The sequence below is a fragment of the Lonchura striata genome, chromosome 13 (genome assembly GCF_050655825.1).
Source record: "Lonchura striata isolate lonStrDom1 chromosome 13, ASM5065582v1, whole genome shotgun sequence".
NCBI classification, from domain to species: domain Eukaryota; kingdom Metazoa; phylum Chordata; class Aves; order Passeriformes; family Estrildidae; genus Lonchura; species Lonchura striata.
This window is the reverse complement of record NC_140715.1, coordinates 20,195,831-20,222,688: the sequence shown is the minus strand read 5'-3', so window position 1 is coordinate 20,222,688 and position 26,858 is coordinate 20,195,831. Positions and strand designations below refer to the sequence as shown.

Genomic DNA, 26,858 nt, shown 5'->3' with positions numbered 1-26,858 from the left:
GGGTATCCCCCATAGGGCTGGGGGTGTCCCCTATAGGGCAGGGGGTGTCCCTATAGGGCAGGGGGTGTCTCCATAGGGCAGGGGGTGTCCCCATAGGGCTGGGGGTGTCCCCTCTCAGGGCAGGGAGTATCCCCCCCTCAGCCCCCTCGGGGTTCCACTGCTGGCCCCACTCTCTGGCTCTGCTAGAACACTTTCAGAGGAGCAGCCTCGTGCTCTGCTTGTGGTCCCAGCCCTGTGCAGAGGCTTCGTGGGATCACGGAATGGGCTGGGCTGGAGGGACCTTAACGCCCATCCCAAACCATTATCCCATTACCCATTACCCCATTATCCCATCACCCCATTAACTCATAGCCCCAGCACCCCATTATCCCACCCCACCCTGCCAGGGCCACTTGCCCAGCCTGGCTGCTCCAGGTCCATCCAGGCTGGCCTCCAGCCCAGCCCTGGCACAGCTGAGCTCCTGCAGCCCCTGCAGCTCTGCCCGGGCTGGGCACAGCCGTGCCAAAGTCTGCTCCTGCTCTGGGCACAGCCGTGCCAAGGTCTGCTCCTGCTCCTGGGCTCTCCTGGCTGGAATCCCTTCCCCCTCCCCGGCCATGGGAGATGGGCACAGGAAATTGAAGAAAAGAGGAATTGGCAGCAGTGGTGCCAAGTGCAGGACTCAGGACTGCCCTGGTCCGGGCACATTCAAACCAGCCTGGGCTGGGTTCAGAGCAGCATTTCCACATCAAACTCAGCAAGCTGGATCTTTCCCAAGGAAATTCCATCTCACCTAGATGCACACACATATACGAGAGCAAAGAGGGAAGAGGGATTGAGAACCAAATCTCTTGTTTGTGGAGCAGCAAGGATCACGTTGCTCTTCACTGGGGCAGTTTCTGTAACCCCAAACTCTCTGTGAGGAGCATCTCCTGCCTCTCCACAGCTCCTGACTGCCTCCCATCACCACCCCTGAATTCTGCATTAACTCTGTCTGTGATACCATGGATTCTGCCTACTCTCAACTCAAGAAGGGTTAAAACATTCTGTGCCTTCCTTTCAGCTCTGATTGAGCTGAAAATGAGAAGTTCCAGAAAAAATTAATTTGTTGGTAAGGAAAGGGGCTGTGCGAGTGACCCCTCTGGGCTCAGGTGTTTAATTCCCTGTGCAGTCACTCTGGTGTGAGAGCTCAGGCTGCACGAAGGAAAAAGGGAATTCTGTTCTAATAAGAACACGGCAGAACAGCTGATAACATTATCCAAGAGATGAAACTTCTGCAAATGCTGTTTAGCCCTTGCCTTCCTTCTCCCAAAAGTGAGAATGAATCATGAGAGAGGACAAAGCTTGTACCCTCTGGTAGCCTTTCCTTCAGGTTTGATTTGGTTTCTCTGCCATGATGTCCAGGATTTCTGCCTGGCTGAGAGTTCAGGAATAAATTCAATAGTACAGGAGCCCAGGTTATTTCACCTGTGCCTGGCTCTGAGGTGCAGGGGGCTGGGCAATCCCTCCCCTGCTCTGAGCTGCTCCATCCTCTCCTTCTGGGCAGCCTCTTTGTGCCTCCACCTTCCTACAGGCCTGGACCAGGCACTTTTAGGAGAACCTGACAAAATGATGTAGATAATTTGGTTTATTCAGCTGGAGCAGAGGAGTGTGAGGTCAGAGCTCACCTGGGGCTGCAGCTCCAATCTCTGGGGCAGGGATGGGGCTGGAGCTGGGCCAGGGGAGGTTTGGGTTGGATTTTGGGAAAGGTTTTCCCCAGAGGTGCTGGCACTGCCCAGATCCCCAGGGATGGGCACGGCCCGAGGCTGCCAGAGCTGCAGGGATGCCAGGCTGGGATTTTGGGGCTGGGCAGGCCCAGAGGTGGACTGGACGATCCTGAGGGTCCCTCCCAGCTCAGGAGAGTCTGTGCAGGCACTGCTGAGCGTGGTGCTGGTGCTGCACCAGCAGCTGGATCTCTGATAGCCTGGGAGACCTTTCCAGCCTTGGCTCTGTTCATTGTGCTTGGGATTTTCTTGTGACCTGTGTGTCCTCGGGTGCTTGTCAGGGTTTCTGGGAGCTCAGATGAGAGCGGCACCGTTTGTCCTTTACCAGAGTCCCCGTGTGATGGCTCTGCAGGGCGTTGTCTCAGCGATCCGGGAGCAGCAGGGGGAGGAGGGGATGCTAAACCTTCCAAACGAAGCTGAACAAAACCTGAATGCGTTCCAGCAGTAATTGCTCTCTGTACGCAGAGATAAGCTGCCAAAATAACAAGACTGTCATTTGAAATGCTGGTTTCCCTCCTGCAGGAGCTGTTGGGCTCATCCTCACTGGAGTAAGAAATAGTGGAGCTCCTTGGGGGTAGCAGTGCTGTGGCAGTGCCACCAGCTGCTCACGGCCCGTCCTGCTGGGGCACAACCAAACCCACCGGGCCGGGTTTCTGGAATGGGGCTGGGAACAAATCCTTGAACCTCCTCTGTCAGGCACGGCCAGGCAGGACGGAGCCCAGCAGAGGCTCTGGTGCACGGGGAGGAGGAGGATGGAAGCCCTGAGGGGGACAGAGGCTCCAGAGGAGCAGGCTGTGGCTGTGAGGGGCTGCCTGCTGGCTCAGGGGTCCCTCGCGGTGCCCAAGCCCAGCCAGAGCTGGGATCCCCCTGCATGTGCATGAAATGCCCCATCCCTGGGCAGGCTGCCCGCAGGAACAGACGTGCAGAGCTCAGGCTGCCATTGCCCGGGTTGTTAGAGACACAAAAATGCCAGTGCCATTTAAATTATTTTAAAAGATGCTTAGTGTAATGCACAGGATGGGGGCAAGTAGGTTTTTCCTAACACACAAATCCTCTGCATAAAAACGAGTTGGAAGTACCCAGCGAGGCGTGGAGCAGAAATAAAAAGAACTTGTGTTTTGCTGCCCTGCTTTCATCCATCTCCTCCGTAATTGCGTGTGTCGCTCCCAGAGGAGGGAGCAGCGCTCACCTGCTGCAGCTCCTCATTAATTGGCACAAACACCCCGGGTACCTTGGGAACAGACCTTTGGGGTGGGGCCGGTCGTGGTCAGAGGTGAATGAGCGAGGAATGGCGAATTCCCGGCTGGGACACGCGGGGCAGGGGCAGCGTTCACCTGCCAGGACCTGGCGCGGGTGTCTGGGTGAGGGTCCCCGCTCCCCTGCCATGGGCACGGGGGTTTCTGTGCCTGGTACTGCTCCATGCTCTCCTCCAGCTGCCGAGAGGCTGCTGAGCCTCCCGGCTCTGTGTGCAGCCTCCCACAGCCCTGTGTGCTTCACGGGAAGGGCAGCTGAGCTCCCAGGGCTCCCACACAGAGTTTTCTCTCTCTGTTCTCTTGACAGGGCTTTTGTGGGGGAACTCTGGCCTGGGTCTCTGCAGGGGGAGCCCAGGGAACCCAGCAGCTCCAGTGAACCCATGTGGGATGGGGGAGCCCAGTGAGCCCAGCAGCTCCAGTGAACCCAGCAGCTCCAGTGAACCTGTGCAGGATGGGGGAGCCCAGTGAGCCCAGCAGCTTCAGTGAACCCATGTGGGATGGGAGCTGCGTTGGAACGGGGGCAGGAGCTCACGGGTTTATTGAGGGAAATGGCCCCAGGCTGGGCCAAGGCAGGCTCAGCTTGGGCACAGCAGGAATTTTCCCGTGGAAAGGGTGCTCAGGTCTTGGAACTGCCCAGGAGGTTCGGGTCCCTGTCCCTGGGGGTGGCACTCGGGGCTGGGGACAAGGTGGGGATGGGCACAGCTGGGGCTGCATGGGCTGGCAGGGCTTTTCCACCCTTAAAGCATCCATAATTCCTGTCCCAGGAGAGGGAAGCCAGCAGGAGGGGCTGGTCCCAGGACAGGGAAGCCAGCAGGATGCTCTGCCCCTGCAGGAGCAGGGCTCCCAGAGAGCCCCGGGGACAGCCCAGAGCTGGGATTTTCTGGGCTGGGCCAGTGCTGGGGCTGAATTTCCCCCCTCTGGGGCAGCCCCGGGCTCTGAGCCTGCCTGGGGGGACCTGGCAGTGCCAGAGCTGCTCTGCTGTGCCCCAGGGCTGCACCCTGTGCCCTGCTCACGTTCCTTATCAGCGTGCTGTTAGCATTAATTTGTTCAGAAATTCCAGCTCCAGGAGGGCAATGAAAAGGCAATTATGGAGCTGGCAGATCCAGGTTCCCCACCCCGGAATCTCATTTCTGTGGTGGATTGCAGCCTTGGAGCTGTGATTATGGGAGAGAATATAAAATAAATCCCATCCAGGATGTGCAACTGCAGCTCCTGAAGTGCTGCTGAGGAATTTCGGTGGATTGCTCTGCGAAATCCTGGGTGACTTTTAGCAGCTTTTATTTTCTGGTTGGTGTGAGGGTGGAACAGGAGGTGTCAGGAGAGCTTCAGCCGCATGTGCAGTGGTGATTCCAGGAATATTTGTGATCTTTGTATCAGTGAAACACTGACTCGAAAGTCACTGAAAATCTGGTGGTTTTTCCATGCAAACATGGTAATCACCTAATCCTGCAAATTGGGCTTGATTCAAAACTGGTCTAATGTGCAGAATTTTGGATGCTGCTTAATTATTAATTGCTGAAATGTTTTTTAGTTTAATTTCATTAATGTTTATAGAATATCTGCATATAATGTGCTACAACAGCAAGCAGGTTCTTGCACTGCATAAAATATTTCAGAAAACATTTTTGTTAATTTTATGACTTTTACAAAACCTCACAGTTTGACACCTGGCAGCTGGGGATCTGTAACATGATATTTTAAAACTGGATTTATACCTTCCTCAATGTTTAGATCCGTTTTGTAGCTGTGCTTCAGCAGTTCTTGGTGGTGTAATGGACAGAAGAGACAAACTAAGTGCAGAAAAGTGTAGCTTTGATTTTGTGGCAGACTTTGCTTCTCCTTTCCCAAGAGAATGGCTCTGCTCGTGGGTGGAGCAGGCCCAGGACTTTTGGGAATTGGTTCCCCTGGGATGTTCTGGTTCACAGGAAGAGGAAGGTGGTGTGGACGTGGGCCTGTCCTGCTTTCCCTGGCATTTCAAGCTGAGGAGCCCTGGTGAGGCTCCAGCCTTGCCCAGCAGCCAGCATCACCTTTTTATTTCTGCCTGGTGGAAAATAAAAATTGTTTTGTACTGAATTGGCACAAAAACAAATCTCCAAGTATTAAAAAGTTGCTTAAATCAGAGGCTGAGAGATGTTTTCTTGGTTTGTTTGTAGTGCAAGCCTATGAAGGAGGCAGAAGGCAAACGCAGCAGAATTCAGGCAAGGAGCTGCTGGGCAGCAGCAGCTGGACAAGGAGACCCTGGTTGTGGAGAGTCTGAAACATCAGGAGGTGCAGTTTGTTACTTCAGTGGGACCTTGCTGGAGGGATTTCCACTGACTGCATTTGCCAGGCTCCTTCCTTGGTGCTCAGCGCAGGCTGTGCCCATTCCTGCCCGTGGCAAAGCTCCTTCCTTGGTGCTCAGCGCAGGCTGTGCCCATTCCTGCCCGTGGCAAAGCTCCTTCCTTGGTGCTCAGTGCCCATGTGCCATCCCCCATGTGCCATCCCTCATGTGCCATTCCCCATGTGCCATTCCCCATGTTCCATCCCCTGTGTGCCATCCCCCATGTGCCATTCCCCATGTGCCATTCCCCATGTGCCATTCCCCATGTTCCATCCCCTGTGTGCCATTCCCCATGTTCCATCCCCCGTGTCCCATCCCCGTGTGCCATCCCCCGTGCCACCTCCTGCCGTCCGTGTCCCGGGCAGTCCCTGGCAGGGGCAGCAGTGTCAGGGCTGCACAGAGAGCAGCCCCAGCCCTGGCTCCTGTGCTTGGCAGCCCTTTCTGATGCTGGGCACCAGAGGCACTCCTGGCTTTGCCCTTTTCCTTGCCCGCCCTGGCTCCCCCTGGTTTCCCTGAGCTCCCTCTCTGCCCACCGAGCTCTGCCCCCTGCCCAGCCCTGAGCCCCTGCCCTGTCCTCACCTCTCTGCCTCCCACCTTTTGGCATCAGGTTGGTGTTTTCCAGCCATTTCTCCCTTTTTTGTCTTTCTGTAGGATTTTTTCCTGTGCTTTCCAATAGCTCTTCATCAAATATGATTAATCTGGACTTGATTCTTTGGCTACTTTCCCCACTCATTTCATCGAGGGATTGGAACACATTTATTGCAGTATCGGGGTGGGAGGAACTCTTGTTATTGTTTATGGCTTACCTGTTCTTTGGAGAAAACACTTTCATCTCCAGCACCACCAGACTTTTATAAACATTAACTGTGTTAATGAGAGTGAGAAAAGAAATTGCATTTGTGCCAACAGTGGGAACAAAATGTGTAATTTCTCCATTAGTCGATCAGGTTTGCTCATGTAAACAACATGATTAAATTTGTCTGCGTGCACCGTGCTATATGAATAATAATGATCATTAAAAAGCCATGCAAGGCCCGGAGATAACAAGATTGTGTTAGGGAAGAGCTGGGAGGGGGTGGCAGTGCTGGAGCAAACAAAGCCGGGTTGGATTTGTCAGTGCCAGAGCCAGCTTGGCCACTGGGGCTGGTGGGGCCACTCAGGGCTGCTGAACCCCAGAGCTGAATTTCTCCCACCCCAGCTCTGTGCCAAGGAGTCAGGGCTGGAGAAAGGGACACAGCCTTGCTCTGAAGGGGCACTGCTCGTGTGGAAAGCGATTTCACACACGTGCAAGGCTTTGAAGTTGAAGCCTGCTTCTTGCTCAGCACGCCCTGAGATGCCTCCAGCCCTGCGCTGGAGGGCCAGGAAAGGCAAATGCTCAGGAGCTCCTGTCTGTGCCGTAGCTGAGCTGTGGGAGGGAGCTCACGGTGAGGCTCTCGTGGAAGGGAGCCCCAGGCTGCTCCCGGGACGTTCCCCAGCTCTGGCACCTCTCTGCAGCACTGGGAAGTGGCTGCCACCCGCTCCTGTGGCCTCTGCTCCAGGCAGAATCCTCTGGAGATCCCCAGGAGCTCCTGGGATGGGCTCAGGGCTCCCTCTTCTCCTGGCTGGGCCAGGCAGGGAGGATTTGGGGACCCCGGGAGCCCAGGGTCTGCTCCAGAGGGGCCTTGGGGCCACACGGGCCCCAGCCCCGGGTCCTGCTGGGCACAGCGGACACTGGCAGGGGACAGGAGAGCACCAAGGGCAGCCTGACTGTGCCCAGAATGGGCAGGCAGGGACAGCGGGGACAGCAGGGACAGGAGGGGACAGAGAGGGGACAGCAGGGACAGCAGAAGGGACAGCCCAGACTCAGCAAAGCTCCAGCTGCGTTTGGTTTGGAGCAGAGGTCACTAGGTCACAGGCAGCTCCAGGGTGTCCCCGTGTCCCCCTGTACCTCTGTGTCCCCGTGTCCCCATGTCCCCATGTTCCCTGGCACTCCTGGCCACCCCTGAGGTGCCACCGCCCGTGTCCATCACACACTGCTGAGCCTCGGAGGGAGGTTTGTCATTCCTCCAGGAAGGAAATACCCACACGGCTGTTCCGTGATGGATTCCCTTTCCTTAGGATGTTTGTGTAAATAATATTATTTATTTAGCGATCCAAAAACTCCGTGGATGCCTGAGGGTTCGCTGCACCGTTGAGAATTGAGGTTTTTATCAGAATTCCTCTCAAACTGTGTAACAGAAGATAGGGAAGGGCCATGAGGACTTTGCAGGTTTGGGGCCTCACTGAAGGCCAGGAGGGTTCAGAAGTCCCTGCACTTCCACGGAGGCACCTTCGTGGTTGGGGGTGCAACCCCCAAATCCCCGGATTTGGGACGAGTCCATGGGGTCAGAGCGGAGCACGCACAGAGCAGAGGCTGCACCTCGGTGCTTAGCTGGGGCTGTGCGAGGATTATTGTGTGAGAGGAGCAGTAATTAGTGTCCCTCCTGCCCGGGCACTCCGTCCCCTCCCGGGGGCTGTGCTGTGAGGGCAGGACCACCCAGGCACTGCCAGCCCCCTGCCCAGGGCTCAGGAGGTGCTCCTGGGCATCACAGCGCCGGCCCACACCCCAACCCCATTTCTGCCATCTGTCCCCTTGTCCTGCTTTGACTGTAGTCATTACAGCAGCCAGACGATCCCAGCCCTCTGGGGGATGCCAGCCCCATCCCTGGGCTGGGGCAGCACCTGCAGCCCTGGCAGTGCCCGGGCCAGGCTGGACAGGGAGGGTGGAGGTGTCGCTGCCATGGGGTGGCCTTTGGGGTCTCTGCAGCCCGAGACATGGGGGTTCTGGGCTGGAGCTGGGGGGGTTTGCACCCCCTGGGGCAGCCAGCAGAGCTCCCAGCACCCCGCGTGTACCGTAAAACGGAATTGTCTCCTTTGGAAGGGCTTCATTAGGAAGATGAACGAGGTATTATTTTCCCCTCGTTCACTGTCGTGATACGGAGGGGACACAGTAATTTTCCCAGCTGTGCACAGCAGCGATTGCTCCTCCCCAGGGTTCCGGCAGCGCTGCCTTGTCATCAGTTAAACTGCTCAATCCCAGCAAGTGTTATTTGTCAGCTTAATTAGCCCTAAAGGAAGCACTCGTTTCAAAACGAGACAACAGTTTTGTTTTTCCCTGAGAAAGACAAAATGTTCTTAGCAGAGGCAACTTGTTTAAGTGGAAGAGCTTTTCAGCTGAGTTTTGTGTCATTTTTAGGTTGCTCCCCACCCTGAGTCCCCAGCTTGCCTGTACCCTGTCCCCAGGAGCCACAGCAGCCTGGCAGGGGCTGTCACAGAGCAGGAGAGGTGACACTGCTCCCTGGGGAGCGGGGCAGGCTGGCATTGTCCTCCCTGCAGGGCTCAGCTCACCCCGAGACCGCTGAGCTGGGAGAGCACCCCCAAAACCACCCAGTCCCACCGTGCCCCATCCCCACCCTGTCCCCAGCCCAGAGCCCCAGGTGCTGCTGTCCCCACTGCTGTCCCCACTGCTGTCCCACTGCTGTCCCCACTGCTGTGTCCCACTCCTGTGTCCCACAGCTGTGTCCCACTCCTGTGTCCCACAGCCAGCCCCCTCTGGGCTCGCTGGCTGCCCCCTGAGCTGTGCCACAGGCCTGGGGGCTCTGGGCTCTGTGGGGTGGCATGGCCGTGTCCGTGTGTCTGTCTGTGCTGGGTTTGCTTGGGGGACAGAGGGGAGCAGCAACAGCAGGGACAGCTGGAAACCTCCCAAGCCCTTCCACGAGAGCTGAGCTGCAGAAAGAACGGTTCTGAAAATGCCTTTATTCCTTGGTGGGTACAATACTCTCATTGCTGGTGTCTTCCCGTGCATCAGCTGGTGCAGTCTTTAATTAAATTATCCCTGAGTGATGCAAAGCCAGGGGCTCAGACAGTGCCCGTGCTGCCAGCCTGGGCAGTGTCCCCTGGCTGGGCTGGGCAGTGTCCCCTGGCCATGCTGGGCAGTGTCCCCTGGCCATGCTGGTCTGGGCAGTGCCCCCTGGTTGGGCTGGGCTGGGCAGTGTCCCCTGGCCCTGGCCAGGCTGGGTAGTGTCCCCTGGCCATGCTGGGCAGTGTCCCCTGGCTGGGCTGGGCTGGGCAGTGTCTCCTGGCCCTGGCCAGGCTGGGCAGTGTCCCCTGGCTGGGCTGGGCTGGGCAGTGTCCCCTGGCCCTGGCCAGGCTGGGCAGTGTCCCCTGGCTAGGCTGGGCAGTGTCCCCTGGCCCTGGCCAGGCTGGGCAGTGTCCCCTGGCCCTGGTGTCCCCTGGGTCCCCTGGAGCTCCCCTCTCAGGGCCAGCACTGCACACAAGATGTGCCACGAGCAACGTGCTCAGCTCAGGGAGCTCAAGAAGACTTTGATCCCAGCTGGTATAATTTCTCTTTTAGGAGATTTTACTTGCCCAGCTGAGGGAAACACGTCAGGAAAAAGCACGTTCACCAAGTGCAGCTGACTCTGGACCCCACTTTGCACAGTCCCACCCAGCTGCCACCACCCAGGGACCCCTCGGGGGCACCACGGCAGGGTCGGCTCCCAGCCCGTGCCAGGGCCCGTGCCAGGGCTGTGGCACGCTCAGAGGGCTCTGGGCTAGCACCTGCCTGGCAGCACACACAGCTTTTCATCTCCCTGCTGCTCCCCTGCATTAACCAATAAATCTCCCGGAATCCAGAGAGTGGGAAGTGCTGTTATTCTTGGTTTATGGATGGCAAAATGAGATGCAGAGAGGTTAATAGCAAGTCTAATTGGACAATAATTACCCACTTACCACACTGAAAATTAAGAAATAATCCTCCCATTGTCATTACATCAGCAGAACAAGGCGAGAGCAGTGTTCACGTCCTCCCCATCCCACCATTTAGCCAAACAGCTGACATGCAAATGAAAGCAAACGGAGCACAAGAACAGATAAATAAATTGTTCTTTCCTTGTTTAACATCCATTTTGCATCACTGAGTCACTCAGGATAGAAGAAAATTATTAAATTTCCTCTGGAATCTATTAGGACGTGACAAAACAAAGGCAAGCTCCATTTGTAGAACACATCTGTTGGAAAAGAAATGGAAGAAATGGGATTTAATTACTGCTATGGACTGGCTTCACTTCATTTTTCTGGGGAGGGAAAAATGTAGGGTAAAAATTTCTGCCTTAAAAAAGACCAGAGCTCTGATAATTCTCTTTCTCCTTATGTTTTGTCTTTCCTCTACCAAGCAAATAAGACCATTATAGCAATGGCACCCCCTGTACTGATTTATACTCTGAATATTGGGTCTCAGTTTACAAAGGGGATTTTTCTTCCAAGTCAGCACTTGGAAGCTGTTTTAATGAGCACTGAAACTCCAGTTTCAGTGTTATGAATGAAAAGAAATCGTAAGACACATTGGAGAAAATATTTAATTTTGGGTTAGCATTTGAATTTAAGTCTTCCTTTCGAACCTTATCTCTGAATTAATTTGGAACTGTGGGTCAGTCCTGAAGGTGCCTGTGAAAGGCTGGGTGCCTTGAGGAGGAGTCACTGCAGGAATGGCTCAGGCAGGGTTGCAGGTGGCTGCAGGGCAGCTGCAGCAGCTGCAGCACCAGGGCAGCTGCAGCTCTGCTGTGGGTGGCTGCAGGGCAGCGTGCTTGAAACGTGCTGCGTGTGGGGCTGGGTTGTGATCAGCACCACCAGATTTATCTGGGAAGGAAACTTAGGCAATGCAGAAGAAACAGAAAAGCACTTTGCAGGTTTTTCAGAAGCCCGTAGCAGCCAGTAGAAAGGGATGGTCTCTATCTGGTTGTGAATTGTGTAGCACAGATGGAGCTGCAGATTAAATCCCATAAAGGCGATCGATAAATCTGCAGAAATCCAGTATCTGCAATTCAATCCGCTCGAGCTGCTCTCTGCGTACACAAATTGGGAGCTCAGAAAGGACCTCTGCCTCTTGATGCTTCATTTTTTGCTGTGAATGCTCCTCCTAATGAAAAATGATGGCAAACAAAAATAGATTTTCTGTCATGGGGGTAATTGTTCTTCTTCTTAGTGGACTCCAAATATTTCTGTAAAGCATCATCTGCTCTTTAAACACATATTGTAGAACATCAATGGAGGTCAATACCTATTGTCAATGAGTAAAATATGAGAAGTAATGAGCTGACCTGTTTCTTATTCAGCTATTGATCCTGCCTCTCCCAGGCTGGTTTGCCTGAGACTGCAACCTCGGGGATTTGCTCTGAGAGCCAGACAGAGGAGCTGGGGCTGGGAGGGACCCAGCCTCTGCCCACGGGAGCTCATTCCATGGTCATCCCCAGGCTGCTGGGGGAATGAAAGGATTCTTCAATTGTCCTGAGTAAAATTAAAGGATTCTTCAATTGTCCTGAGTAAAACAATCGATGAGTGGCTGGAAGGTAGGGGCTTCTGCTGATTTTATTTACACGGATGTTGCTGCTAGTGGGGAAATGGTACTTTTGGTGTATAGATTTTAATTAAGGCTGCAAGCAGCCTCTCAGAGATACAACTAAGATTGGAGGGGAAAATTAATTTTTGTGAGTCTGGACTGCCTGTTTCAGTAATTGTGAAGATTAAAAATTGAACTGGGCATTGAAGATACTAGATTAAATAAACAGCAGAGTATTTGAAGTTCTATTCAGTGCTGCTGCAGTGAATTGGGGTGAGTGGCTGGCCCAGGAGTGGAAGGGAGGGAAGCAATTGTTGCACCTTTGGTCACACTTCTGAGGCCTGACCTGTGCAATTCATCCTTAAAGGGATTAATCTGATGTGCTCTTGGAACTGCTCCTGGGCAGCTGCTGCTCTGGGAGCCCCCATTTGTGTGGAAATGAAATTCCTCCCCAAAGGGCTGTTGTATTGTGAATGCAGGTGAGGCTGGTGGGAAGAATTGATGGTGTCTGACTCCAGCTCAGAGGCTGAATGGTTTCTTTATTGTAAATATATACCATAATACATTAATATTCTATTTAAAGGAGATACTAAAACTATATCGTTACTTTTCCTAACTCCCATATCTGACTCACTCCCAACTCGTGCCCCTCTCTGAGCCCAGCCCCAGGTGTGTTGGATTGGCCACCAGGCTCAAACAATCCTCACCAGAATCCAACCAAGCATCACCCCAGGTAAACAATTCTCCAAACACATTCCACATGGGAAAACAAGGAGCAGAAATAGAAATTGTTTTCTCTTTCTTCCCTCTGTGCTCCTCTATAAATAATTCTGAGAGCGGAGAATGTGCCTGGCACAGCGGGGCCCCGGCCCGGCTGCCCAGGGCAGGGTGGTGGCACTCGGGGACAGGCAGTGGTGGCCCTGGCATGGGGATGGTGGCACTGAGGGCTTGCCCAGCTGCAGGGGTCCCTGGCTGTCACCCGCTGCCACCTGTGCCCATCACCCTCAGCTTGTGAGCAGCTCAGCTGTGCTGGCAGTGGGGGAACCCACGGAGGGGGAGCAGAGCCCCAAAGGCTCCCGGGGCGAGCCCCAGGGGCTTGGGCAGCTCTGCTCAGCCAGCCTGGGTGTGCGGGGATGGAATTCCTCTGGAATGCTTCTGGAGACAGCTCTGCACCTGGGAACACCTGAGCCTTGTAAACATCTGACACAAACACGCCTTCCTCATCAATATTGAAAGGCTCCCTTCCCTGAATTTGGGTTCTGGCACTGGTTCAAGCCTGTCTCTCATCGAGTGATTGATTTCTTTATTTCTCCCCTCTCCTGCCAGCCCCCGGGAACGTGACTGAGTTACATCTGGAGAACCTGAGAAGTGCAGTGGTTTGTCAGGTGGGGCAGTGAGGGCTCCTGGCTGGGGGCAGGGCTGGGCTGTCCCGGGCTGGGCCCTGGTCAGTCCTGCAGGACAGATCTGTCCTGGAAGTGCCACTTGGGAAGAGCTGCAGTGTTGGTTATCCCACCAGAACATTTTCAGCCATTCTCTTGTTTTTGGTTTATTTTACCAGAAGTTTTATGCTTTTATATACTGGGATTCTTTCAATACCTGACAAGAATTGGAGATATTTTTAGTTGATTTTCATTATTATTTGGGTCAAGCCTTCCAGTGAGGCTGAACCGTGGTGAAGGCCGGGGGTAATTTTGGATTAACCCTTTTCCTGCCAGAACAGACGGTGCCTCAGTCACAGCAGCTCCATCCCTTGTCTTGGCCAGACCTGCTCCAGAAGTGTGGACACCAGTTCAGGCAGACACTGCGGCCAGGCACTCCAGAAATATCCCACGGACAGAAGGGATGAGGACAAGGTCGCTGTTTGGGGGGTTTGGACTCCCTCCCATCTGCTGTCAAGGTAAAGTCTCTCCTCACGTTGCAGAACTTTCAAATCCCCAGCAGAAATTGCGTGTGAAGAGGGGGAGTTATTGGCAGTTTAGCAGCAATAGAGCAGGAGAGAGAGTAAATGTTAAATGCACTTTACTATACAACAGATTTTCAGTTTATGGCATCCCAATACATCAAGAAATGTTGCTCGCTTCTGGCCAGGAAAATGCCATTCATTTGCTATTCATACTGCTTGGAAAAGTAAGTGCTGTGTTCCTGGTTATTGACACATCCCAGCTCTGGGAAGGGCAGTTTGCACCTTCCCTCCTGTGCTGGGGAATTCCTGCTCCTCCAGAAGAGCTGCAGTGCTGCTCCCCCAGCAGTGCTGCTCCCCCAGGACCTGGCTCCTTCTCTCTCTGCTTTGTGCCTTCCCGCACAGCGCTGCTGGGGCCTGGAATTTGGGAATTGCAGCTGCTCTGTGCCCTGCTCCCACTTCTCCTGCTGTCCAGGGCTGTGCTGCAAACCTTTTCTCTGGGTTTGAGTTCAGCGCCGTGCTCACCGCCTGTGGGGCTCAGACAAACCTCTCCAGAGAACATTTACATTGTCAAAGCCTCTGCTCCGCTTTTCCAATCTAGAAAATTATTTATTATCTTAGCTTTGTCACTCTGGGGCTCTGATATTTCAGTCTTGGTGTGAAGTTTCTGACTGCTGCAGGGCAGGAGCCAGGTTGATGATGCGGTGCACGCTGCGTGGCAGCTCCCTGCTCCCGACAGGGTGAATGTGGACAAAAGCACCAATTCCCGGGCGTGTTTGGCTCTTGGAGCAGATCGCGGCTGGGGACTGTAGCAAACATGACAAATAAAGCACAGTCCCCTCCCCAGAGCCCTTCCAGCCCCCTCTCGTGGCCCCGGGCCCATGGGATGGGGACAGCAGTGGGAGCCGTGCCTGGCACGGTGCTCGTCCCGGGCTGGGAGCCGAGGGAGCCGGGGCTGAGCAGGGAAACGCGGCTGGCACGGTTCACTCGTGGGTGCGCTGCTGCCAATTACCAGAGCGAGATAAAAGTGTTCCAGGAAGAGAGAGCAGGGAGGGGAAAACAAGCCCTCCGAGTGTGCAGAGGAGTATCTTGGCTTTACAGCTGCACACAGCATCGATCAAAATGCCACCTGCACAGCCTGGCTGCTACCTGGAGCTCCGCAGATCCCCTGAGCTTACAGCATGCATAAAATGCACATTTAATGAAGCAGGCTCTGTCTGTGGATCCAGGAGGCTTAACAAGTGAAGTACAGATATATATGTCCAGTCCTGCTCACAGCAGAGGAAAAGGGGTTCCTTTCACCAGAGCCACCAGCTCTAATTCTTACAGCTTAGTAGGTGGCATTCTAAAGTGTTCAGACTAGGTTCAGATGCTCTCAGGAGTCTTTTGGGGGATGTGCAGATCCTTGTAGGGTATTTAGTGACACTGGGCAGGCTCAGCCAAGGCAGATGTTGGAGTTTCAGGGGTGTCTGTGCAGAATCAATGCCAGACTGGTCTGGGCTGGAAGGGACCTCAGAGCTCATCCTGTTCCCCCTGCCATGGGCAGAGCAGGCTGCTCCAGGCCCTGTCCAGCCCGGTGGCCAGTGCCCCTCTGCGGGGGCCAGCCCTGAGCCTTGGTCTGAGCAGCTCTGTCCGTCTGTCTGTCTGCTCCTCACAGACCCAGGGCCGAGGGAAGAATAGGCTATTTTTATTCAGAGTGCCTCAAATCCTGGATTTATAACTTATTAATGATGAGTTGATCTCGGGAGATATTAACTCTGTATTTACAGAGTGTTTAGACATGCTGAGGGCTGTTTTAAATGTACCAGCTGCTCGGTGCTGATTTAAGTACACAGATGTTCTTATTAGCATAACATTCAAATTCGATGCCCTCCTTATCTGCATCCTGCCAAAGCACAAAAACAGCGGCTGCACAGCCTGGGAGCTCCAGGCAGGAGCAGCCTCAGCTCTCCCGGGACCTCGGGAGCTTGTCAGCTTCTTGTGCCGTGCCATGCCATGCCATGCTGTGCCATGCCGTGCCATGCTGTGCCATGCTGTGCCGTGCCATGCCCTGCTGTGCCAGGCTCCCAGCAGGTGCTGGGGATGGACAGAAGTGGATCTTTGGGGTGATTTGGTGGAGCTGCTTGGGCTCAGGGCTGAGCAGCCCTTGGGTCCCTGTGAGCCGAGGGTGGGGGTGAAACCTTGGCGAGGTTTGCAGGTGTTTGCAGCTGTTTTCTTGCAGGTGTTTGCAGGTATTTCCAGGTGTTTGCAGGTATTTCCAGGTGTTTGCAGGTGTTTGCTTGCAGGTGTTCACAGGCTTTTCCTGCTGCCCTTCCCTTGGTGCTGGTTTCTTTCCCTGCCCTGCTCTGGCTCTCCCTTCAGGGGATGAGCAGCAGTGTTGGAGCCGGGAGCAGGGAGCAGGTCAGGCTGGGCTCGGCTGGCATTCCGGGGTAAATCCCACCCGGGATTTCCCAGCCTGGGCTGGCAGCGGTGCCCGCAGGAGCTGAACTGTCCCCGGGCTCAGCAGCAGCGGGATCTTCGCTCCGGCCTCTCCGACCATCCCCGGCTGTCCCAGGGTGGAAAATCGGAATGTCTGAGCTACCCGGACCCACGGGCAGCTCCTGCCCACCCAGGCAGTGGGGTCTGGTGGGGACTGGTGGGGACTGGTGGGGACATCGGCGCAGCCCCGCGCCCCGAGCTCCCCCGCCGCCCCGGCAGCGACTGGAGGGGTCGTAAACAGCAGAGAGAAAATTTCTGCCTGGTGACTGCAAATAAGCACCCAGCAGAGCTGTTAAAAGTTGCTTGCTGAAGAGAAAAATATGATTCTTCCAGTTTTATGGGCCATGTTCAGATAGCTCTTACTCCTGCGCCATAAATCCAATTTTCACATAGATTAAATGGAAAGGCAGCAGAGGCTCTGCTGAATAATGCACGGACGGTGGTGGCTCTGTGAGGGACAGGGATCGATCTGCTCCTGCTCATCCTGGGGCTCTGACCAGCACCCTGGGGTTCTGACCAGCACCCTGGGGCTCTGACCAGCACCCTGGGGCTGTGACCGGGCACCCTGGGTCTGCTCACAGCCACCCCGGAGCCGTGCCCAGCCACTACCCCATCCTCAGCCCCCGGCCCTGCCCATCCCTTTTCCGAGGTTTTGTGTTTGTTCTCCAGGGGTCACGGCTCCTGCAGGAGGATGCTCAGACAGGGCTGCACAGCCACCACGGGCACAGCCAGCACGGGCACACAGGCATGCCCAGGGCTGGCATTTCCCAGCCCCTGACGTGTCTGTGCCAGCAGCAGCTTGGTGGTGCTGGGGGGCACGGCCCTGTCCCTGCCAGGCTCAGAACTGGAGCGCACACGACGCTTCCTGGTGGTGTCCAGTGGAGAAGATCAGAGGTGAAATTCCCTGCTCCGGGGTTTTCCTTTGGCTGGAAATTAATGCTGAGTTAATGAGTGAATTAATTACTGGAAGTGGAATGGAGTACTGGCATAGCTTTGGCTTTGGTGTTATCCCTCTGGAAATGCAGCTCAGTGCCAGCTCAGCCCGGCAGGGACGGGGCAGCGTGGAGCAGCTTCTGAAGGAAAGCTTCTCTTCGTGCATGTTCCAGGAGTTCAGGGTCCCTCGCTGGCAGCCCGGTGGCATCACCACAGCCAGGCTGGTTGTGAGCGAGTGCTGCAGCTTTGCTTTCTGAGAAAGCAGCACTTGAGCACGGTGAGAATTCATGTTCGGGGTTCTCTGGAAGAGCTTTCATCTCTCTGCCAGAAAATGTCCCACAGACCCACAAACGGGGAGCGTGGGGTTCTTCTCTGTGAGCAGAGGCTCTGCCTGTCCCCCCCAGCCCTGAGCCAGCCCCTCCGGAGCCCCTTGGGGCAGTGGCTCTGCCCCCTGTCCCTGGCAGTGCCCTCTGCCCTCTCTGCTGTTCCCCTCCCTGTGCCCCCAGCCCCCTGCCCCGCCTCGGGCAGCTCCGCTGAAGGGGTTAATCTGTTCCAAGCCTGTTCTCCCGAGGCAGAGTGCACAAGTGATCTGATTTCCCAGCCTGAGCTGGCAGATGTGTGTGTGGGAGGGCTGTGAGGGAAAGGGGGGTGTTGTTGTTTGTAGGGTGACCAAAATCTGCTCCACCAGATTGACTCTAACCCAGTTCCAGCCTGCTGGGCGCTGACAGCTGACACGGGGCTGCTGGCACGGGGTGAAGGGGGGCACAGAGCAAGGGGGGACCCCGGCCCAAATGCCTCCATCTTGTCCCCCTGAATCGCATTCTAAAAATCAGGCAGCAGCAGCAGCAGAGCATTCCCTTCTCAGGGCAGGGCTGGAAATGATCCAATCCATCAGCACGGCTCCTGGCAGGCATGTCAGAACCCCATCACGGTGTCTGCAAGCAAGATCCTCTTTTATTTGTTGAACAGCCCCAGTGCTGTCACATCCCGACCCCCCTGCACCTGGGGGTTCCTGCTCAGGTTCCCTCTGTTCCCAGCCCCGTCCCTCAGGTAATCCTTCATCCCTGCACGAGCCCTCAGATGTCATCTCCTGTGCTGGCTCAACCTGTCTGGCTTGTGATTAATCTGTCTCATGCCTGAGCTCTGAACCCATTTAAACAGCCTCAGCAGCCTGGGACTTCCTACAAGGCTTTCCATTTTCTTTTCTTATTTACTGTAGAAAATTGCTGATGGAAGGAAAAAGAAGTTCCCCTTTGGCTCACTGCCCACAGCTTGAAGGGATGAGGAGCTGAGGTCCATCTGGCTGAGATGGGAAGGCAGGAGCAAAGAGGGAAGATGAGAGTGAGAACATCTGGATTTTGGTCCCAGAGTGTCCCTGTGACAGATTGAAGCCCTGAAATGCCAAACCCACCACATTAAGTTGTCCTGGTCCGTGTGGCCCCTGATGAAAAACAGGGATGGAGAGAGGGGAAGGAGGATAAGCAGGGAATATTCACCAATGCCAGGCTGGCACTCAGCACCCAGCAAGTCTGGGTTTCCTCTGGAGCCAGGGATGTTCCCACACTGCCAGCCTGTCCTGGTGATGTTGGCAAGGCTCTTCACATGACCCTGCTCATATCATGGACTCCTTAAGGTTGGAAAAGACCTCGAAGATCGTGGAGTCCAACCATCCCACAGGAGCCCTGGGTGCTGCTCAGGAGGTGCAGGAGCTCCCACAGCTCAGTTCAGTGACCTTATCAAAAAGTTTTCCACACTGGAACACTTGGAGGTGACTTAGAAAGCAAATACATAACATTTTTATGGCTGGGAGTGTTTATCACCATGTCTCAGCAGCATCCCATGACATGAGTAACACTTCTAAAAGCACTTGGAGCTTATTTGACAGTAAATGTTTTGTGGCCATTCTCTATCTCCATCTTGTACCCCCTTGAACCCCGTTCTAAAAATCCCCAAATTCTGTTTTTTCACCCTGTGTTAATTCAAATATCCCCCTACTCAAACCTTGTGGCTTGTAATTCCTCATACAAAATTGACAGCTTTCCACATGCTAAAACCGAAGCCACAGGTGGTTTTGACTTCTTGCCAGGGTCTCTGAGCCTCTGCAGGGTCTGGAGCCAGCCAGGGCAGCCAGAGGGATGTGCTGGGCTCTGACACGGCACCACCTCCCTGGGACACCTGCCAGGTGGGCACCACGGGCTGCTGCTGCTGCTGCTGCTGCTGGCACATCTGTACTGAGCGTGGCACAGGGGCTCCGTGCTGAAACATCTGGAGGAATGCTTGCTCTCAGAGCTGCTGGCCTGGAGCAGTGGTAATTCCGAGGTGAGTGGTGAAGGAGGCTCAGTGCCCGTCCCTGGAGGTGCCCCAGGAAGGGCTGGAGGTGGCACTGGGTGCTCTGGGCTGGGGACAGGGTGGGGATGGGCACAGCTGGGACACGAGGGCCCTGGGGGTCTTTTCCAGCCTCAGGGATTCTGGGGGAGCCCCCTGTGCATAGACTGCTGCTCGTCAGTGCAGCAATTAAATCCTGGAGTAATTCCATCATCAAGGACAAGCGTGTGGAGAAAGGGAAGAAAGTCTGAGTACAGAGGTTATAATTTTTTCCCTTGTCTTTCTGAGTAAACGTTGTGGAAATCAAGGGAAGGTTTAGATGGCAGGCACTTAACCACTAAAGATTTTTGCAAGAGTCATTTCCACAAATGTCTTACAGCCCTTCTATAGATCGGGAGCCCGTGCTTTTAATGGACTGACAAATGTACACCAGCCCCAGCTGACTGTTGCTCCGTTGCCTGGCTATCCAGATAAGAGGAATGCTTTCCTTTGATTGAGATCTTAAATCAATTGTTCCTTTACCCCGTGGCTGGTGGATATTATCCAAGGAGAAGATAAAGTTCAGATGGTAAATTGTTAATATTGCAAGAAAAATGTCTGTTGTGTCCTGCTTAAAGTTTCCTGTCTGGATGAAATACGCTCTGCTGTAATATTTCCCATTGTGTGCTATCCATCAGAGCCTTGTGCAGCAGCCCCGCTCTGCCTGCAGCCCTGCAGTGCCTGCAGCTCTGCAGTGCCTGCAGCCCCTGCACTGCCTGCAGTTCTGCCTGCAGCTCTGCCTGCATCCCTGCACTGCCTGCATCCCTCCTCTGCCTGCAGCCCTGCCTGCATCCCTGCACTGCCTGCATCCCTCCTCTGCCTGCAGCCCTGCTCTGCCAGCTCCAGGGGCAGCTCTGGGCTCTGCCAGCTGCAGGGCAGAGCAGGGGCTCCCTGCCAGGATGGGGCTCTCCTGGCACAGGGGTGAGCCACGGGGACAGGGCACAAGGGGCAGGGAGAGAGCTGGGCCACACACAGCCCCTGCCCAAAAATGTGCCACACACAGCCCCAGAGCTGTGCCCAACACACAGCCCCTAGACCAGAGCTGGGCCACACACAGCCCCTGCCCCAGAGTCCCAGGGCTGGGGGAGCCCCTGGGCTTCATCCCGTGGGCTCTGCCCTACCCTGTCCTGCTGTCTGTGTTTCCTGCTGTCCCCGTGTCCTGCTGTCCCCATGTCCTGCTGTGTGTCCCTGCTGTCCCCATGTCCTGCTGTGTCCTGCTGTGTCCTGCTGTGTCCTGCTGGACCAGCGCTGGCCCCTGAGCCAGCAGCACGAGGAATGTGGAGTCCTTAAATGCTTCCTGGGATTACTCACTCATTATTCATTGCCTTTTTGAGTTCCATGGCTACAGTAAGAACTGAAAACTATTTGGAGGTTCTTCCCTTGTAGCTGTGTTACCAAAGATACCAAATTTTCTCTCGAGCACTCAAAACACATAGTCTCACATTTGCTTCCCAAATGAGCACCGACTGTAATCCCTCATCTACTCAGCCCTCATTTAGCTGGGGTCCTAATATTTCACCTCCCTTTGCTGTTGAATTTTCACCTCTTGTCATTGAGAGAAATAGTTCTGTTATTTTGTAATGGTGACTCATGTTGTACCTTATGAACTTTAACTACTCTCAGGGTCATTCTCCTGACAAATTGCTCCAGGCTGTTGCAGTAATTATTTGTCCTTGGGAAGATGCATATGCTGTATCAAAGGTACCCTAAGAATAAAACAATCTCCAGTATTAAAATGTCTGGTTTACCAGCAGAAGATTAAACGCTTCTCCTTTTGACCAGTTCATGCCTGTCCTTGAGAAGTAGAGATCCAGCACCAAAATCACCTCCCTGAAAGGCTGCGAGGGAAGGTGTATAATTAACATGAATGCATATAATTAGTTCTGATACATTCCTATTTTCATTTCAGTTTTGTGTTTCAGATCTGACAGCGATCACCAAGGAAACCAGAATCTGCTGCTGCGTGTTGCCATGCCCAGAACGGCGAGCGGGAGCTCTGCGGGGCCGCTGCCCTTCACCCGGCAAGGGCAGCCCAGAGCTCCGGGGGGATCTGCTTTGTCGGGAGGCTTTGGGGTCCCTCTGTGACCCTGGGGTCCACAGGGGACTGCCAGCCCCGCCAGCGGGGGCTGGAGGAGCCAGGGCAGCAGTTCCAAGTCCTTTCCTGGCCGGGTGCCCTGCCCAGGTCCCGGGGGTGTCCAGCAGACTCTGCCTGCTGCCTTTGGGCTCAGGGAAGGAAAGCAAAGCCCCTCGTCAATAAAAGCAAAGTCACAACCTGCATGTGGCCCAGACTGGGTGAGGGAGCAGCAGAGAGGGAAGGAGCCGTGTCCTGGTGGATCCCAGCTCCTGCAGCCCCACAGGGAAGGGGCCGGAGCCTTCCCCTCCCTCCGCTGGCCCAGAGCAGGGCCCCAGCCAGCCCCGGTGCCCACAGCGGCCCCTGAACCCCCTTTTATCGACAGTGACCCCTCAAACCCCTTTTATCTACAGTGACCCCTCAAACCCCTTTTATCCACAGTGTCCCCTGAACCCCCTTTTATCGACAGTGACCCCTGAACCCCCTTTTATCTACAGTGACCCCTCAAACCCCCTTTTATCCACAGTGTCCCCTCAAACCCCTTTTATCCAGTGTCCCCTCGAACCCCTTTTATCTACAGTGACCCCTCAAACCCCTTTTATCTACAGTGTCCCCTCAAACCCCTTTTATCCACAGTGTCCCCTCAAACCCCTTTTATCCACAGTGTCCCCTCAAACCCCCTTTTATCCACAGTGTCCCCTCAAACCCCCTTTTATCTACAGTGTCCCCTGAACCCCCTTTTATCTACAGTGACCCCTCAAACCCCTTTTATCTACAGTGTCCCCTCAAACCCCTTTTATCCACAGTGACCCCTCAAACCCCCTTTTATCCACAGTGTCCCCTCAAACCCCTTTTTCCCACAGTGACCCCTCAAACCCCCTTTTCCCACAGTGTCCCCTCAAACCCCTTTCCTTCCCATCTCTTTAACCCAGATCTGTGGCCTTGCTGCTGTGCTGCTGTGACAGATGCTGAGGGAGGCTGACAGCATTTCTGGTGTGAAAAGCAGGACTTCTTTGCTGACAAGCTGTTAAAGAAAGATTTACTGTCATGAGGCTGGCTCCCCTCTGGGTCGTTTTTGAGAGGGAATAACTTTGGCTCTGCTGGCTGGGGACGTGCAGGGGGTGTCTCCCTGCTCTGGCACAGAGGGGACAGGGCAGGCTGGCATCAGTGCCACCCACGGGAACAGGAGGGTGTCCTGTTCCACCCCCTCCAAGCAGGCTGCTGCATTTCTGGCGTGTCACCCTGCAGGGTTTGCGCCTTCCTGCTGTGGCAGTGGCAGCATGGCAGTGCCAATGCAGGCCATCTCCCCAGCGCTGGATGAGAGCCTTCGTGCTCTTCAAAGGCACTTTGGGCATGGAATGATCTTTTCGACTGCTAACAGGATTCACAGAGCTGTGCAGCTCCAGTTGCAAATGTTCACCTCCAGTGTGGCTCCCTCCGGTGCCACGTTCCTGATGTTTTCCATTGGCAAGGATCAATAAGGGCCTGTATGAGGAGACAGATAAATAAATGTATATCTGGATAACGAGGGGTAAATGGCACTTCAGAGCAAGCTGGCCTCATAAATTTTTACTTGCCTGCATTTTTTCATGTTTTGGCTAAATATTCAGCTCTGCATGCTATCCTCCTCACCCTGGATGTATCTGGACTCTCCAAGCTCTCCTCCATGTGCTTTCAGGGTTTTGCAGCGTCAGATGCTGCTCACAGCTGTAAGAGCAATTATTACCTTTTATACTTCTTTAAAGGCAAAGCAATTTGCAGCGTTTCCAGCTGCAGGAAGAGGCTCCTGGGGCTGGGCTGGGGGGCTGGTGTGGCTCTGCTGGGCTGCCAAAGCCAGGCTCGTGCCCGGGGCACCGATGAGCCCCTCTAGGCAGCCTGCTCTCCTTCTGCAGGCCCTCGTTATTCACACCAATCTGTCTCTCAGATCATCTTCCATAGACACTCCAGATTAAATTTTCCTCATTATCATGATAGAACTGGATGAATAAGTGGCACATCTGTTCATGAAGTGCTTTATTATCTGTTCTGATGAGGTTTTGGATGAATAGCGGGATGACTTAAACACGGAGCAGAGAAATGCACACAGGTTTATGCATCATCTTAAATTCATGGCCAGTAGTGCCAACTCAAGGCATCTGATTTTATACAGAAGAGGTAATTATTAATTAGTGTTTTGGGCCAATCTATCACAAGGGCCAGCTTAATGAAGTGACAAGAGCGAACCTGACTGTGGAACAGCACTGATGGAGCCCCACGCATTGTTAAACTGGTCCTTGTTCCATCACTGCAAAGGAAAACTCCATAAATATTTTATCAACACTCCATTCTGGCCATGTAAAACCAAATTGCACCAATAAATCTATTTATCCAGAAGTTATTCCCTAATCTCTTCCAGCTGCATCCCTCACAAAGGAGGACGCTGAGCGTGTGTCTGTCAAAGGGACAAAGGGCTGAGTGTTCCAGCCGAGCGTGGAGGGGACATCCACAGTCCACGGACACTCCTGAGCCTCTCTCGGCACCCTGCTTGCTCCAGGCTGCTCTCACAGGCAGCAGAGCCTCAGCAGCCAAGGCTCGCCAGCTCAGGGCTCCCTTCTGCAGGGGGATTTTTCTCTTCCACAAATTTTGCTGGAAGCCCTGAGGAAATGCCCCAGCCCCAGTAAAGGAAGCCTGCTGCTCTGGAGTGCACTGAGCACAGCCTGATACCAAAATCCCAGAATGGTTTGGGTTGGAAGGACCTCAAAGCCCACCCAGTGCCACTCCTGGGACACCTCCCACTGTCCCAGGTGCTCCCAGCCCTGTCCAACCCAGCCCTGGGCACTGCCAGGGATCCAGGGGCAGCCCCAGCTGCTCTGGGCACCTGTGCCAGGGCTGCCCACCCTCCCAGGGAGGGATTCCTTCCCAGCTCCCATCCATCCCTGCCCCCAGGCAGTGGGAAGCACTCCCCATGTCCTACATGTAAGAGTTAATAACCAGCCATTATAAAAATCGGCCTCTGCAGAGGAGGCCAGAGGAAGGCTCAGATCCCTGTGTGAGCTTTAACTCCTATTTTGGGATGTAAGCTCTGAGCCGTGTCAGAGGGAGAGTCCCACCCCTGCTCCAGGTGACAAACCCCAGGGTCACACCCAGAGGCTGCAGGAGCAGCAGGGCAGTCCCAGCCCCTCACTGGGGCTCTGCAGCCACTCCTGGAATGAGAACCCCAGGGCTGCAGGGCACAGATCCCCTTTGGGGATGTGGCAGCAGCACTCAGCCGTGGCACTCTGACAGGGTCCCTTTGCAGCAATAAAAATCTCAAACCCCTCCTGTTGTTGCCTGGATAACAGCAGAGCAATGAAGGGGTTTTGTCAGCTTTTATGGAAGAACAAATCTGCGACCCTGCCCTGGGATCGCTGAGAGCCCCGGGGAGCACGAGGGATGTGCCAAACGCCAGGAGGAGGCTCCTTATCCCCCTGGCCTCTGCCAAGCCAAGTGCCCACCACGGAGGGCACCCTGAGGGCTTTCTGTGGGAATTGCACAGCAGAGAAGGGCAGGGAGCAGGTGTGGGTGGGCTCTGCTGCACACACGGCACCAGATTTCTCATTTAATAGAGAAAGAATCTCATCTAATCCCTTCTGATGGTCTTTTGCGGTCTTGAACTATGTGAAAATATTTAACTTCCATCTGAAAATACATAAGGAAAGTTAATTTAATATATCACTTAAAGAACAGGTCATTGTACACTCAATTCGCTGCCTTATTAAGGCATTAAGAGCTTAATTTTGGGCTTGAGCTGGGATTGGGAGAGCAGAGGCATTCCCAGCCTCCAGGCTCAGGCCTGCAGAATGGCTCCATTAAAACATGTTAATATTTTATTTAAAAATATCAATTGAATATTGGCACTTCCAGAAACAGTACAGAAAATGCAGCTTGCCCTAGACTCTACTCAGGCTATGCTGTTGCCTACAGATTTTGAGATGCTTTTCTTTTCTCATTGTTTTCCCAGATTGAGAAAAGGTCTTTACTTTCCAAATGAAGTAGGGCTCAAAACTGCATTGCTGTTGTAGGAATTTTAAATATTTTGGAAGTGCTCTGTACTGCTCAGTTCAGACCATTGTTTTTGAGGCCTGCCACAGTGGCAGATCCTGCACAGAACATTTTTGTCTCCTTCTGAAGATAGAATCAATCACGTCTGCTCCTGACAAGCCCTGAGGAGAAGAACATTTATCAGTATCTATTAGAACAGTCTAAAAAATTCCAGAAATGACATTTCACAGTGAGGGTATGATCTGGTTGGAAAATAGCAGAAGTTTGATGCTTTCCCTCAAGAATTCTGTGCTGCCTCCTTATATAGCTGCTGTCATCACACCCTCCCCACACCTCACTGCTCTTACTCCACCAGATCCTTTTTATACATTCCCACGTCAGTGCAGGGGAAGTTTCCAAACGGGGCCCGAGCAGGAGCCCCCAGCCCCAGGTGCTGCTGGAGCAGGGATCTGGGGGCTGTGCCCGGCTGGCAGGGTGGGCAGCCCTGGCACAGGTGCCCAGAGCTGGGGCTGCCCTGGACCCCTGGCAGTGCCCAGGCCAGGCTGGGCGGGGCTGGAGCACCTGGGGCAGTGGGAGGTGTCCCTGCCATGGCAGGGTGGCACTGGGAGGGATTTGGGGTCTGTCCCCCAGAGCAGGCTGGGTTTGGTGGCTCTGAGGCACAGGGAGGGACACGGCAGTGTGGCAGCACATTTCTCTCCCTCTCAGGATTATTCATAGAGAGACACAGAGGGAAGAAAGATAAAACAATTTCTATTTCTGCTCCCTGTTTTTCCATGTGGAATGTGTTTGGAGAATTGTTTCCCTGGGATGTTGCTTGGTTGGATTCTGGTGAGGATTGTTGGAGCTGATGGCCAATCCAACCCACCTGGGGCTGGGCTCTCAGAGAGGGGCACGAGTTGGGAGTGAGTCAGATATGGGAGTTAGGAAAAGTAACGATATAGTTTTAGTATCTCCTTTAAATAGAATATTAATGTATCATGCTATATTTACAATAAAGAAACCATTCAGCCTCTGAGCTGAGGCAGACATCAGCATTATTCCTGCATTTACACACAGCAGTGTCCTTTTGGCTGCCCCGGGGCACTTTGCTGGCACACAGAGGGGACAAGGGGACATTGTCCCTGGGCACTGCTCCCCAGCACAGCCAGCACTGCCCAGACCTTCCTGTGCTTCAGTTCCCCACCACGTGCATTTATCTGGAACAGCAAAATCAGCGGGCCCATTAAAGCAGATTATGCACTAATAATTATGCAAATATTCCTTCAGTGAAACTATAAAAAATCTCATGAAGGTTTAGCACATGGCTATTATGGGAGAGGAATATGTGACAAATGAAAATGAAGATCGTCATTAACTTTAAGGAGTTCAGGGAATTTTTGCCATAATTTAAATCCATGATTTGGGACAGCTTTGAGGGTTTAACCC

General features: G+C 54.1%; 1 protein-coding gene across 4 annotated transcripts; it reads left to right on the top strand.

The window, feature by feature from the left end:
- LOC146766212 (uncharacterized) lies at positions 1-25,878 on the top strand. 4 transcript variants are annotated; one of them, XR_014958363.1, is made up of 4 exons: positions 1-3,100; positions 5,146-5,260; positions 13,388-19,297; positions 19,683-25,878. XR_014958363.1 is itself a non-coding variant. In XM_085591626.1 (3 exons), exons 1-3 carry the CDS (start codon positions 3,017-3,019, stop codon positions 14,227-14,229), a joined length of 1,041 nt encoding a protein of 346 aa, XP_085447752.1. In that variant the 5' UTR covers positions 1-3,016; the 3' UTR covers positions 14,230-25,878. The 4 variants fall into 4 exon arrangements, 1 of the variants encoding a protein (XP_085447752.1); XR_014958365.1 differs by having other exon boundaries at positions 13,388-19,871; positions 21,265-25,878; XR_014958364.1 differs by having other exon boundaries at positions 13,388-19,871; positions 21,252-25,878.
- Positions 25,879-26,858: the final 980 nt, after the last annotated feature.

Excerpts from the sequence above, each read along its gene's own strand:
- LOC146766212 (XM_085591626.1), top strand. The coding sequence starts at position 3,017 with ATGAGCGAGGAATGGCGAATTCCCGGCTGGGACACGCGGGGCAGGGGC. Across the intron at positions 3,101-5,145 it reads GACCTGGCGCGGGTGTCTGG|TGCAAGCCTATGAAGGAGGC; the intron begins GTGAGGGTCCCC and ends GTTTGTTTGTAG. Across the intron at positions 5,261-13,387 it reads AGAGTCTGAAACATCAGGAG|ACGGTGCCTCAGTCACAGCA; the intron begins GTGCAGTTTGTT and ends CTGCCAGAACAG.